Source organism: Carya illinoinensis, chromosome 5, assembly GCF_018687715.1.
Source record: "Carya illinoinensis cultivar Pawnee chromosome 5, C.illinoinensisPawnee_v1, whole genome shotgun sequence".
Taxonomy (NCBI): Eukaryota; Viridiplantae; Streptophyta; class Magnoliopsida; order Fagales; family Juglandaceae; genus Carya; species Carya illinoinensis.
Genome location: NC_056756.1, coordinates 44,250,903 through 44,265,919, shown reverse-complemented (window position 1 = coordinate 44,265,919; position 15,017 = coordinate 44,250,903). Strand labels below are relative to the sequence as shown.

The 15,017-nt window shown below is 40.0% G+C and overlaps 1 protein-coding gene across 5 annotated transcripts; it reads left to right on the top strand.

Moving 5' to 3' along the window:
• Positions 1-896: 896 nt before the first annotated feature.
• LOC122308850 (rust resistance kinase Lr10-like) lies at positions 897-6,728 on the top strand. 5 transcript variants are annotated; one of them, XM_043122114.1, is made up of 6 exons: positions 897-1,908; positions 2,799-2,843; positions 3,280-3,312; positions 5,018-5,053; positions 5,271-5,303; positions 5,418-6,728. In XM_043122114.1, the coding sequence occupies exons 1-6, from the start codon at positions 918-920 to the stop codon at positions 6,530-6,532; spliced, it is 2,253 nt and encodes a 750-aa protein (XP_042978048.1). In that variant the 5' UTR covers positions 897-917; the 3' UTR covers positions 6,533-6,728. The 5 variants fall into 5 exon arrangements, with proteins under 5 accessions (XP_042978048.1, XP_042978050.1, XP_042978049.1 ...); XM_043122118.1 differs by lacking the exon at positions 2,799-2,843 and adding an exon at positions 2,844-2,895 and having other exon boundaries at positions 1,793-1,908; XM_043122116.1 differs by lacking the exon at positions 2,799-2,843.
• Positions 6,729-15,017: the final 8,289 nt, after the last annotated feature.

Here is a 15,017-nt window from a genome sequence, read left to right as displayed (position 1 = left end):
TCCATGCCAAAAAGTCCAGAGAGAGTCCGTCAAAAGAGCTCCACCCCAATTTTTAAAGATATGTTTGAATGTTTCCAGTATCTTAACATTTTATTAATATTAGCTAGTGACATAATTTGAATGAGAATATTTTATTAAATTTTAAAAAATTAAATAAAAAAATTAAATAAAATATTTTTTAAAATAAGTATCATATTAGAGTTTCTGAAAATGAATAAATAAAATTAAAAAATTGTTTGAATATAATTTTTTAATATTATTTTATTTTAAAATTTATCCAAATTATATTAATTTTTATATTTGGGTAATAACTAAATGAAAAATTTAAAAATAAAAAATATTTCGTGTTTGAACAATATTTAAGAACAAAGTTATAAAAAAATATTAAAATTTTAAAAAGTTTTCATATTTACGACAAGAGGCGGGTAATCAGAATGTGATGGTGTGATTCTTATCCAATTTTTGAATAAGAAAAAAGCTAATACGCCGCATAATACATACCGCTCCAATTGATAGCTGGTTAAATTTTTTTTTTATTTAATGATTAAAAAAGTAATTTTAAATATATTAATATATTTTTTATTTTTTAAATATATTAAATGTGAAAAAAAAAATTAGAAAAAACAACTTGCGTGTATAAAACGATGCATTAACATGGACTGATTTATTTTTGTATTTTCTTCACGTGAATCGTGAATCACACAACAAAGGTGATTGGCTGCAACATGATGAGCATGCGCACTCGCAGTCAATCTAATTTCGTAGCAAACAAGTTGGCCGACAAACCAGTACTGTTAACGATAATTTTGCATCGTCATTCACAGTACGCGCAATTGACTCCGTCAACCCATGCAATTATTTCTTCCTAACTTCACTAGAGCGCGGGCTTATGTTTACTACTTTACTCCTGTACCTGAATGTTTGTCTACAGAGAGTTGTGGAAACCACGATCTCTAGATCTCCGTAATCCTCTCTCTTTCTCTGATCTCCCTCTCTGGCTCTCTCTGTTAATTGTTGATGACAAGAGGAATGACAGCCTTCCCTGCTGGACTCATGTCCTCCTTATAGCTGTTCTGGTCTTCCTCCAGTTTCTTCCTCCAGCTTCAAGTCTTAATGATACTCATGATAATTACTGTGCTCCTTCTTGTGGCAATATCCCCAATATCAGCTATCCGTTTCGACTAAAAGGTGATTCACCGAAGTGCGGAGACACAAGGTATGAGCTCTCATGTGATGAGAACAACCATACGTTGTTATCTTTACATGGTAGTAAATATTACGTAAGCCAAATCAATTACAACAACTACACCATCCGAATTGTAGACGCAGGTATTCAGGAGGATAATTACTCCTTCATTCCTCGTCATTTTCTAAACTATCGTTATTTTCTAAAATATCTTCTTTTGTATACTCGGGATTATGTTGAATATTCATATTCAACATATGTACAAAAGAACTCGACAAGACAAAGATTGAGAGAAGAACTATCAGAAGTTGTGGTTATTGTGAACTGTGAAAAGCCAATAGTTCTGGATTCCTCTTTCCATTTCGTCTCGATTCCTAAAAATTGTTCTAATATTAATAATGGATCTGGGTTTGCTTCTAACTCCTCTTTGTCTCAATATTCCAAAAGGTACACATATCTTACAATTATTAGTGCAGTGTATAATTGGTTTGGTGCGATGGATGTAGAGGAGTCGTGCACGATAGAGCAAATGTCTCTGACATCGTGGCCAGGACAAATTAATGAATATCCTAATATTTCCTCATGTACTGACCTCCGCAATGTATTCTCACATGGTTTTGAGCTTTCATGGTTCTACGGTAGTACACTTTGTGGAAGCTGCAGATCATACCATGATTGCTACCTCGGTGATGATGATCAAGCTCATTGCTACGCATATAAGGGTGAGTAATAAATTTGAGATCCGAACTCTAATGAGAAATATCTAGTCATTATATATATTGGTTTGGCAATTATTGAAGTACTTCTTCCTTGACTGAATTCTGATTAGCACCGTTATTGTGATCTTCGACAATTATATATAGGACTTGCGTTTTTTAGGACGAAACATTTGAAACATTCTAGGGTTGATTTTCATAGTGATATATTTATTGGTGTTATCAATTTTAATATTTTTAGTGATGATGGATATGTTGATTTTCAACATGTTGACTGTATAGTACTAAATATTTAAAGGGATACGTGATAATTAATATTTTATATTTGCCGGAGTTCTTCTGATATTTAATTGAAGATTCCAAACGCTAATGTTATAATTAATGACCCGATTTTGAATCGAAGATGATTACTTAGTCTACATAGGACTAGAATTACAAAAGTGATTTTATATTATAATGTGTCGGTCAGTTTTCTTTTGAGTTGATGCCGATTATTGCAAACGATATTTCCCGGGTGATCAGTACTAATAAATAATTCTAATGATATTACATATATATAAATGAGAAATACTTTTTGCAGTCAACAGATGCAGTCGGCGTGCAGTCGGCTATAAAAAAGTGAATTAATACGGAATCTACATGAAAAAAAAAATTTATTTTTATAACTTTTTTTTATTCATGTAAGTCTCCTGAATATAAAAAAAAAAATTTTATAATTTTTTTTTATTCATTCCGTACAGCCGACTGCATTTGCCGACTGTATGTAGCAAAGCCCTGGCTCTATAATTATTTGCCGGAGTTCTTCTGATCAAGAGCTAGCATTATAATGACATGATTTTTAATTGAAGATTCCAGACTCTAATATTAATTATACCATTTTTTGTCAAACCATGCAGGATATACTTTCGCTGCTTACTTACAAGTTGGTCTGTTTTATGTAGGTGAGTTTTCTATCTCCATATATAAGATGGTACGTACTGGTAACACAAGCTGGTAGGTATAACCTTGTTGGATTAAACCTTTTTTACATGTCAGAAAAAAATGAACAAAATGAAAGGACAATTTTCAAATTTACGAACAAACGTCTACATATATAGGACTAGTTTTACGAAAGTGATCTTTTTTGTAAGTCAAGATTTTGCAAAGTCCGCGTGCTAATTCTCTGAAAATTTTTCTAATTTCCAAGCCCCTATTATATATATATATATGTCCGTCACAACAAATTAAGGTTTGGCATTCATTGCATGCTCAAAAGTTGTTTATATTTATTGATAACATAAATGGATCATAGAGCTAGCTGTTTATACAGTTTCGTTAAATCACTTTTTAGTTTCTATATAAATTAACTGATCACTTACCTTTATTTCTTTTCTGCAGCTTTCCCAGCTTTTTCTATTGCAAACTGGATCGGTAAGAATATTATGTGTCTCTCTCATCTATTTCTCTTTGGTCTTGTAACAGATCATGCATAGATACATACATACATACATACATCTATTATATATCAATATATATATATATAATATACAGAAAATGATATCTGTAGGTATAAAATGTGTAATTCAACGGCAATATATAATTTAGAAAAAAGTTGGCCCCAACTTTAATTAAAAAGTAACTTTCTCATGGCATGCCCAATTTTTTTTTTCAAAAGGAATACCCTGGACTTGCATGTCCAGACTTATATCTAAGTTTCTAACATTACTTATATAAATAAAGTATTATATATTTATAATATATATATATATATAATTGTTGACGTGTTATATATCTCCAATCACACAAGCTAACATGTCACATTAACAAATATTGTGATTGAGGATAATAAAATATAATACCAGAAGTAGAATCGCTAAAAACATAAATAAATACAAACAAAAGCTTTGAAAGGTCGATTATCACACCCTTGCATCTGGTGTACTGAACCCTTTAACTTGAAGTCCATAATAATAAAAACTTAAATACAAAAAGTCCTCTAAAATCAAATGTCTCAAAAATTATTCTATGTATAATAAAACGTACTAAATACTAGCAAAATTTATCTTAACTTAGAGAAATCCACTTAGGCCACTTGACACTTATCTCATATTTCTCTTATATAATCCATATAATCCTATCACGTGGCATCTGCTCTGAATGTCACAATCATCAAAGTCAACTAAAAAATTTGGTGGAGATAAAGGGATGAGTCCACCAACTCAATAAGCATCGAATATATATTAATGTGTAAACATAAGCCAGCTATAGAATATAGAAACGGATAGTTCCCAGAAATATAGGAGTAGTATTTTTAGGAGCATTTCATTACAATATTAATAATATATACAAAAGATATTAGGACAAGATACTAAAACAACATCTAAAACATAATCAAAGACAATCTTTACCCCCGTGCCAAAGTTGTGCATATTTATGATTAGCCAAGCAAAACATAAATCATTGTTTTGTCACCAAAATGAGTACACTCAAAACAGAAGCCAAATCACCCTACATTTTCCAATGTATATAACTCATCATGCATTTAAATCGGACATAACTTGTCACCATTTTGGTCTTTTAGAAGTGTTCTACCGGCCTATCTAGTACTGATTCCTCTTAGCTCCATAATTGAAAGAATTCAAATTTTAGCCAAGAAAGAAAAAGATTGAAGAAGAAAAAACTCAAAGTTCTTCTATCAGCTTTGCCTCTGACAAGATTTTCATCTCCATTGACGAATATAAAGACTACATGTCTTAAATGTCAAACTAAACATTTTAATGAATATAAATAATTAAATTTACGTCTTCTTATCAGTTTAACTTGTTAAAATATACAAGTGATTATTTCACATGGTATTAGAGCTTAATTGATATGCATGATTGTTCATACTGTAATTTATCCTTTTAATCTTTTCCTATTTTCCAACCTACGTACATTCCTCTATTGCCCGATTCCGATTAGTGGTACCATTATTTAGCTTCCGAGGGTTAATGCTGAACTTATCTTTAAGATTACGAAACTTAATTCTTGGTAAATACTCGACACAATATCAAATTATGGCCTAATTATTAATTGTTGATTTTAGATGCTGACATATTGACTTTTTTCTACTTTATTTTTTTTTTTGTCAAACCAGGTATAGGGCCAGTCATAGAAAATTCGACATTCTCTCGTGAGTTTTCTATCTCAGAAAGATATGAGATGTATAATTGGATGTGTCTCGCTTGATGGATCTGATTAAATTGTTGGATTAATATTATACCTTCTTTTTAGATCTCACTAATGATAAATGCATACTAAAGCATGCATGTTTGCACATTTAATTATTTTACTTAAATTCTTGGCTAAATTTTAATGGAGATTAATATTTTTTATAACAACTTTTGCAGTGGTAATATCAGAAATAATTGGACTACTGCTCGGTAAGAATCTTTATCTCCTGATTAAATATAACACAATGGTGACAACAGGTAGAGTATTGGTACTGCAACTATAGAATCCCTTTCTTATAATTACTTTTGTGATTTCCTTCCCAGAATGGCGTGTGGCTTTTACTGTGTTAGGCACTCCATTTGTGATTGCATTTTTGATATACAAATGGCGAAGGAGGCACTTATCCGCATACAACGCTGTTGAAGAATTTCTGCAAAGCCAAAATAACCTCGTGCCAATAAGTTACTCCTACTCAGAAATTAAGAAAATGACCAAAGGTTTTAGAGAAAAGTTGGGTGAAGGTGGATATGGCACAGTATTTAAAGGAACACTTCGAAGTGGATATCTTGTGGCAGTAAAAATGTTAGGCCAGTCAAAAACAAATGGGCAAGATTTTATCAATGAGGTGGCAACTATTGGAAGGATTCATCATGTTAATGTGGTGCAACTCATTGGTTATTGCGTTCATGGATCAAAGCGTGCTCTTGTATATGACTTCATGCCCAAAGGATCTCTAAATAAATACATTTTTTCGTCGGAGGAAAGTATGTTCCTAGACAATGAGAGAACATATAATATTGCTCTAGGAGTGGCTCGTGGGATTGAGTATTTACATCGAGGATGTGACATGCAAATTTTGCATTTCGATATCAAACCTCACAACATCCTTCTTGACGGGAATTTTATCCCTAAGGTTTCTGACTTTGGCTTAGCAAAACTATATCCGATAGAAGACAATACTATTTATTTGACTGCTGCAAGAGGGACATTGGGATACATGGCTCCTGAATTATTCTACAAAAACATTGGAGGTATTTCATACAAGGCTGATATTTATAGTTTTGGAATGTTGTTGATGGAAATGGTGGGCAAAAGAAAGAACTTAAATGCTTTTGTAGAACACTCAAGCCAGATTTACTTTCCTACCTGGGTGTACGATCAATTCAATGATGGAAAAGATATTGAAATAGAATGTGCCACTGAAGAGGAGAAAGAGATTGTTAAGAAAATGATCATTGTCGCATTATGGTGTATACAAATGAATCCTAGTAATCGTCCTTCTATGAACAAAGTCTTACAAATGCTTGAAGGAGAAGTTGAACACTTACAAATACCTTCTAGGCCTCCCCTATCATCGCCAGAGAGAGTGATCAAAAATTGTGAAGATAATTCAAGTCAAGTCTGGCTGTCTAGTCAAACTTTGTCATCAACTTCTTAAAAGAAAAGCTATCATCCAAGTCTTGACAAGCATGTGGATAACTGTACTCTTCTCCTATTTGGTAGAATATAGAAGATACTTTATGTTTTTTATAATTGAGTTTTTATTTGAGAAAGTTAGAATGCTATTCTTCAGTTTGTATCAAACGTTTTTTTCTCACTTTCGTATATTGGATTGGACTATATTTGGCACTCAATCGCATTTTAACCAATAAAGACACTAATATTTTGAGTATCATATATCCATATCCAGAAGTAAGTTGATGGCACAACGTTGTAGTGTCCAAAACAAAGCAATTTTATATACCAGAGAGAAATGTGGTAACGTCCCATCTTAGATTTTCTTATCATTTCCAACTACATTTATTATATGGTATATTTTAAGTAATTTTGAATATATATGCCTATTGTGTGTCAAAGCAAAAGTAGAATTGAGTTAATCTACAAAGTCAAAAAATAAAGCACTCTAATTCACTAATCTGTAATTACATGGTTTAAATCAGTTCAAACCTCACAATAACGACTAACGATTCCTGCATGCACCAATTATATATACTATCCACCAAGAAAACATTTAACTCCTAACTACTCATGAAGTTCCTTGACTTTTGACTCTTCTATGTATCCGTACTCTTTAATCCTTAAATAGTACCATAAGAAAAACAAGATAACAAATGGAGATCAATTCAAGACTACTAATACTAAGCATGATAGTTTTTCTTTTCGGTATGATGTATTTTTTTTTAAGTCAGTGTAAATCCATGCTTTCGAGTAAAAGCTGTTAATCTGGGAGGTTAGTTGGTTACAGAAGGATGGATTAAACCTTCTATTTTTATGGCATCCCCAACAAGGACTCTTTGATCTGTATATATTGGACTACTTCACAATGTATCATATTAGCATCATGGGTCTTCGGTCTTGGGCTTGCGAATACAAAGAAAGCACCTTGAGATGGCCGCCAAGGTGGTGGCCAGGAAGTGTCTGATGCTAAAGTCAGTATATCTTTAAAAGAGTGCTTAAGCCAGTAGAAAGAATTCAGAGAACCTAACCCTTATCCCAATGCATGTGAGTAATTTTTATACCTGGTTTCTGGGGTCAGGTACCCATGTCCTGGGACAGGGGGAGTTTTCCTCCTTATAGCTTCTCCAGCCATGCTTATTTAATGTGGTGTTCTGGGGTTAGCCATACTTTTCCTTTTCATATGTATGCGTCTGTTCTTTCTTTCGTGTAAGGTTCCTTGTAGAGATGTTGTAATCTCCCCATTTGTAAAGACTTTGGTCATCAATGAACATGCATTCTCTATAGTTTTGCTCGTGTTCTTTTATTTTGTTGTCTTTCCTTTGTTACCATATGTTTATACTTCGCTCGTTTTGAAGAGAGGTCGAATGCTAGGCAAAAGACAGCGCTACTAGAGTAATGGGTTTGACACCCTGTTTTCCCTTGCGGGTAGGCGACCTTCCCCGCTGTGGGGGGAGCTAGGAACTCTTTAAGTCACCCCACCTAGTCGGTTTCCCTGCCAATCGAGAGGGACCAAGGGGCATGTAAAGGTTGAGATTGCTCTGATCCTTCTAAGGAGGTCGAGCAGCACGCTAAGTCTAAGTCGCCTCATTAACCCTCACGCTTGGCGAGAGGGGGCTGAGCGGTAAGGCCGAGCTCGCCTAAATGCTTTGGACTCGCCTTGTTAACTCTCGCGCTTGGCAAGAGGGGGCCGAAAAGCAAGTAAAGGCTGGGCTTACCCAGATAGCTTGGCGGTTGTTTGAGTACGTTGCAGAAATCAACCTGGTTAATGTAAACAATCACCGAGATTTGCAAACCTTAGCTAGTTCGCTGGAGAGCAGTAGAAATTGTGAGCATTCCATTGGAGGACATGGCCTTTCTAGAGTTGCGTCAGGCAATCGTGGGACTGTCCCGCACTCCGCCTAGGGAAGGGTAGGGGTGCCTCAAACCACGCCCTCCCCTTTGGGCCTTCTAGGGGAGGTAATTAGCCCTTTGCCGCGACGGGAATAGGATAAGTTATTTAAGCAGCCCCAGGGCTGGACCCACTCTCCTCCTTTGGGGAGGTCGAGTTAGCGCAGTAGCTAGTCCCACCTGTTGACCCTCACGGGGTGGTAGTTTTTTTGGGTAGTTTGTGACAGAACCCGCTCCCGCCCGTTGACATCATAGGAAAGGTTAGTGAGAGCTAGGCTAGTGCTATACCCACTCTTCGTCGTGCCGGTGACGAGGTAAGTTCAGGTGGCTATAAGACCAGACCTGCTCTCCTCCGTGGGGGAGGTAGGGCTGGCACAATAGCCAGCCCCGCCTGTTGACCCTCGCAAGAAGGTATTCTATTTAGGTAGTCCTTAACTGGACTCACTCTCGCTTGTCGATGCCCACGAGGAAGATAAGTTGTCGGGTAGTTGACGACTGGCCCGCACTTCGCTACAAGAGGGATCAAGCAGCCATAGGCATTACACCCATCCCTTTAGCATCCCGCGGGGAAGGTAAGTATCAGAGGGCTGAAAAGTCATCCGCTCTTCGCCATGACCGAGACAGGGTAATGTTTGGGGGGTCGAGGAGCCAGACCTGCTCTCCTCCGTGGGGGAGCTCAGGCTGCCACCTTGGCTAGTCCCGTCTATTGACCCTCGCGGTGAGGTAGCTTGTTCAAACAGTTTGCGACTGAACCCATTCTCACCCATTGTCTTCACATGGAAGGTAAGTGAGGGCCAAGCTGATGTTGTGCCCACTCTTCATCATGGCAGGGTGGGGTAAGTTGTTCGGGCAGTCGGGGGCTTGTCCCGCTCTCCTCCATGGGGGAGGTCGAGCTGGAGCAAAGGACAATCCCGCTTATTAACCCTCATAGGGAGATAGTCTGTTCAAGCAGTCCCTAACTAAACCCACTCCTGTCTGTCGACACCCATGAGGAAGATAAGTTGTCGATACCCACGGGGAGGATCAAGCAGCCATAATCATTACACCCATCCATTTGGTATCCTATAGGGAAGGTAAGTGTCAGAGGGCTGAGGAGTCATCCGCTTTTCACCGTGACAGGGATGGGGTGATATTTGGAGGGTCGAGCCCGCTCTCCTCTGTGTGGAAAGTCGGGCTACAGCCGGTGTTAATCCTGTCTGTTGACCCACACGAGGAGGTAGTCTATTCGGACAATAATTGACTGGATTTGCTCTCGACCATTAACATCATTGGGAAGGTAAGTTGTCGAGGGTAGGCCTCGACAAAGATTTGCATCGGAGGAGATTTACACATTGGTGGAGATACCGCTTACACATCCAATTTCTAAAACATTCATATTTTCTATTAACATAGTGCATGCAACAGTCAGTAAAGAAAACTACAAATTTACAAATCACAAAGCCTTTATCGGTAGAACATTCGCAGGTGCTCGATGTTCCACAGGTGTTGTAGCTTGTTTTGTTAGGAGTCTCAAAGCCAATAGACGCCTGGGCAGTTGTTGGTGAAGATTACGTAAGGGCCTTCCCACTATAGTCCTAACTTTCCTTCATCTCGGGTAATGCTCCTCGTTTGCTTCAACACGAGGTCCCCAACCTTAAACGATCTCGGGCACACCCTCTGGTTGAAGCAACACTCTACCCTTTTCTTGTAAGCTGCTATCATCACTTCTGCTTCTTCCCTGATCCATTCCAACAGTTCAAGTTGTTCCTCAAGCCGTTGGTCATTGGAGCGCTGTTCGAAATGATGCACCTTGTAGGTGGGAATTTCAACTGCAACTAGCAAAATGGCTTCGTGGCCGTATGCGAGGGTGAACGGGGTTTCCCCTGTCGGTGTCCTTACTGTAAACTAATACACCTATAGAACCATAGGGAGTTCTTCCGCCCACGCTCCCTTCCGGTCATTGAGTTTCTTCTTTAGTATTCTCAACAGGGTTTTGTTGGTCAACTCCACCTATCCGTTGAACTAAGGGTGTCCCAGGGAGGAGTACCGGAACCTAATTCCTAAGTCCTGACATGAGTCCTAGTAGTGGTCGGAGTCAAACTGCCTCTTGTTGTCCGAGATGATATTGGGGGGATGCCAAACCTATAGACAACATTCTTCCACAAGAAACAGGTGATGTTACTCATTGTGATCGTTGCCAACGCTTTGGACTCCACCCACTTGGTGAAGTAGTCCACCGCAACCACTACGAACTTTACCCCCCCTTTGCCCGAGGGAAGGGGGCCTGCCAAGTCAACTCCCCACTAGGTGAAGGGCCAAGGTGAGGTGATTGATGTCAGCTCTTCCGAAGAGCAATGGGGCACCCTTGAGTACTATTGGCATTTCCTGCATCTCCATATGTATTTCTCAGCATCCTTTAGGGTGCACGACCAGTAGTATCCCACCCGCATTGTTTTACCCGCTAACACCCTTCCTCCAGAGTGGTTGCCACATATTCCCTCGTGTATCTCCATTAGCACATGTTGGGCTTGTTCAGTTGAGATGCACCTCAAGAGATGTGTGTTGTACCCTCTTCGGTATCGGATGCCATCAACTATGGTGTATCTCGCTGCTTGGCGCACGACCTTCCTAGCTCCTTGCCTGTCGTCGAGCACTTCTTTGGCATCCAGATATCTAATGATGTCTGTAGCCCATGCTAGTGCTCTCGGTTTGATCTTCATCACCTCGATCGCTACGGCAAGCATTTCGACGGTCCTAAAAACTGTTTGTTCATGGAGCGAGGCATTCTTTTGCCCGGATGCTGCTCTTACCAATCTATCTTCCTTGTGGTTCTCGACCCTTGGGATCTAGTAGATCTTAAAGTACTTGAAGCTAGTGTGCTCGGCCTCTATCAGCGTTAGATATTTTTTCAATTTCTTGCACTTCGCCGCGAACTCTCCTCGCACTTGACTAACCATCACCTAGGAGTTGGCCCGAATCTCCACCTCCTCGACACCTAGAGAATTGGCGATCGTTAGGCCAAAGAACAGTGCTTCATACTCTGCTTCATTGTTCATAGTTTTGAATGCCAACTTAACAACGTAGTTGTGCTCCTTGCCCTTGTCCATAATGATATGCACTCTTACTCCCCCTCCAACCCAACAAGATGAGCCTTCGACAAAGACTTGCCAAGGCTTCATAGGTTCTGCATGGTTAGCTTCTTCAGGGAACCCAATGAATTCTACAATGAAATCTGCCATGAACTATCCCTTTATTGAGTTACGTGGTGCATACTTGATGTCGAATTCGCTTAGTTTGACGGCCTAGTTCATGAGGCGGCCCAAGGCGTCCAGTCTTTGCAAGATCTTCTTCAAGGGGTTTCAGTGAGGACTTTGACTGGGTGAGCCTAAAAATAGGGCTGAAGCTTCCAAGTAGTTATTACCAAAGTGAAGGCGAGCTACTCTAAGTGCGGGTATCTGGCCTCTGCGCCTCTATAGGCTCTACTGGTGTAGTATACCAGCCACTGGACCGCACCATCATCTTGCACCAAGGCCAGGAGGCTACATGCGGGGAGACAGACAGGTACAAGATTAGGACCTCCCCGCATCTTGGTTGGCTGAGTAACGGGGGGCTAGTGAGGTATTTTTTTAGGGTGCCAACTACCTCGTCACATTCCTCGTTCTAACTTTGGGCCTTCCATAGTACTTCGAAGAATGGCAGGCATTTGTCGGTGGACCATGATAGAAAGTGGTTGAGGGTCGCCACCCAGCCCGTGATCTTCTGGATGTCGTTTATGCTCCAAGGGGTAGTCATATCGAGGATAGCTTCCACCTTTTCCGGGTTGGCTTCGATTCCTCGCTCCAAGACCATGAAGCCCAGAAACTTCCCAGAGCCCACACCGAAAACACACTTGCTGGGTTCAGCTTGATCCAAGACTACCTCAATACCACGAAGGCTTCTCGAAGGTCGTCTAGGTGCTACCTAGGGTTCTCGCTTTTGACCAATAGGTCATCCGCATAGACCTCCATATTTCTCCCAATTTGATCCGTGAGCATGCAGTTGACAAACCGCTGGTAGGTGGCCCCGACATTCTTCAACCCAAAAGGCAGTATAGCCCTCGATCTGTGATGAACGACGTCTTCTTCTCATCGTCCAGGTTCATGTAGATCTGGTTGTACCCTGAGTAGGCATCCATGAAGCTGAGCATGCGGTGGCCTATTGTTGAGTCTATGATCAGGTCGATGCCAGGAAGTGGAAAGCTGTCTTTCGGGTAGGCCTTGTTCAGATCGGTGAAGTCCACACACATCCTCTACTTGCCGCTCGGCTTCTTTACTAGTACCACATTAGACAGCCAGTCCGGATAATGCGCTTCCCGTATGAACCCTGCTACGTGCAATTGGTCAACCTCCACGGCAATGGTGGCATTCTTTTTTGTGCTGAAGCTTTTACGCCTCTACCTTACCCCCTTGGCTTTGGGGTCTACACTCAGATGGTGTTGCATGATCTTTGGGTCAATCCCCTAGCATATCCTCATGACTCCAAGCAAAGACGTCGCGATGTTCCATAAGGAGTTGCTGCATAGCGGCCCTCATCTCGAGGGTCATTTCGGTGCCGATCATGGCGGTGGCCTCTGGGCAGCTCAAGTCCAGTAAGACCAGCTCTAGTAGTTCGTTTGGCTCCACCTTCCTAAGTGTGTGCTCATCCCGTACCTCTCCTTCTGCTGGAGCATACTCAGGCGGGGGCTGGAGAACACCCTACATGTGCTCCCTTTCTCTCACAGTTTTGGTTGCCCCTCCAGCACTGCCAAGATTCGCACATTTTGGTGGCACCACGTTGTCTCTCAGCTTGTTGGTAACTACATCACACGTCTCCTTCTCATTTCCTTCTTGTTGCATTATTTCCACGATCCTCGTTTCCCATGCTTAGCAGCTCCCCCGAGCTGTTTAAGAATGGGTTCTCGTAGGCATACGAAAGATATGTAAAAAAATTTTAGAATCCCACAGACGGCGACACTATTAACGTCATGTTGGGCCCTCAACAGGTCAAGTCTTCAGTCTTAGGCTTGCGAACACAAAGAAAGCATCGCGAGACGCTGCTGGGGTGGTGGGTAGGAAGTATCCGATGCTAAAGTTAATATATCCTTATAAGAGTGTTTAAGCCAATAGAGAGAGTTCAGAGAGTCTAACTCTTATCCCAATGCCTGTGAGTCATTTTTATACCTGGTTACTGGGGTCAGGTACCCATGCCCTACGATAGGAGGAGCTGTCCTCCCCGTACCTTCTCCAGCCATGCTTATTTAATGCGGTGTGGCCCTCTGTCCCATCTGTGGTGTGATGTGTCGAGTCACCCTTCCCTCTTTGCTTATTGTTAAAGGATTAATGGTATTCTGCCTGTATGGTCTACCAGCCAATTCAATCCCTTTGGGGCCAAGTGATAGTACGGGTAGACTTGAGTGCCCTTTGTCCCTCTTCCTTTGGGGCCAGGGGCCCCCATGGGCCAGGGTCTATCCAGTCAGCCTAGGCCTCTTGCGTTTGGGCCTGCATTCCTGGGCTAAAGCCCCTGGGGAAAAACCCCTTTATATATCATATCTTACTTTCAAAGGTTTATCTTTTTGCCTTCTAATTTTCTTTTTGTGAATATAGGATGGAACTGGGCTTCGGTTCAAATCAGTAGTGTTGGGAAATATCTTTGTGCTGAAATTGGAGGAGGAACCCTCATAGTTGCAAACAGAACAGCTACTTCAGGGTGGGAGACATTTAAAGTAAGTCTTGATCTGGTTAATTAGTGGACATTATTTGACTTCAATGATACATATGGTGTTCTTTGTTTTGTTGCAGTTAGGGAGGATCAATGAGGAAAACATTCAATTCCAGGGTCTTTAATAATCAGTTGGTGGGGCTGGACACCAATGGGAATGTTATCGATGTAGTAGCTGTTGCAAGAACACCTGAAAAATCAGAGACATTAATCGAGATTGTAAGAAAACCAGATGATTCGAGCCGAGTTCGAATCAAAGCATCCAATGGATTCTTCTCGTAGGTAATCTTGCTTTCATGTTCTTGTGTTCTTGTTCATTTCTTTATTAATATAATTTATGTGAGTGTGCTACGTTGGTCACCACTAGCTAAAGTAGCTCGTAAAGTAGAAAGCAAGAAGCTTTACTTTTCTACAGTTTCTGCCCTCATGAATAAGTATCTAATTCATGTTAAAATTTGACATGAAACACCCCAGTCCCCACCTTTGAAATATGGATAACTCATATAAAGTGGGTAGATTATAAAGGTAATCGTGCATTTTAATTATATAAATCACACATTGACTGTCTAAAAACAAAAATGAATTATATCCCATATTTTATTAATACAGCCTCAATTGCGGTGGAGAAATACCAAATCTCACATTAATTATTCAATGAAGCCGAACTTTATAAATTGAAATAAACAAACTTTATACATGTAGAAATATAGCAAGAATGTTGAAGGACGGTTGCCCTGTCATGGGTCATACTCAGTAGAAAATGAGGAGTGACATATTTTCTTTATAACAATGAAATTGTGCAAGTGAAGACAAAGGAGCTGGTGATTACGGATTTTGTAGGGAATGATGCAAGGGGAGTTTCA

Bases quoted from the DNA above. Each gene is read 5' to 3' on its own strand.
- LOC122308850 (XM_043122114.1), top strand. From the start codon at position 918: ATGTTTGTCTACAGAGAGTTGTGGAAACCACGATCTCTAGATCTCCGT. The intron at 3,313-5,017 runs GTAAGAATATTA...TTGTCAAACCAG, and splicing joins TTCTATTGCAAACTGGATCG to GTATAGGGCCAGTCATAGAA. The intron at 5,304-5,417 runs GTAAGAATCTTT...TTTCCTTCCCAG, and splicing joins AATAATTGGACTACTGCTCG to AATGGCGTGTGGCTTTTACT.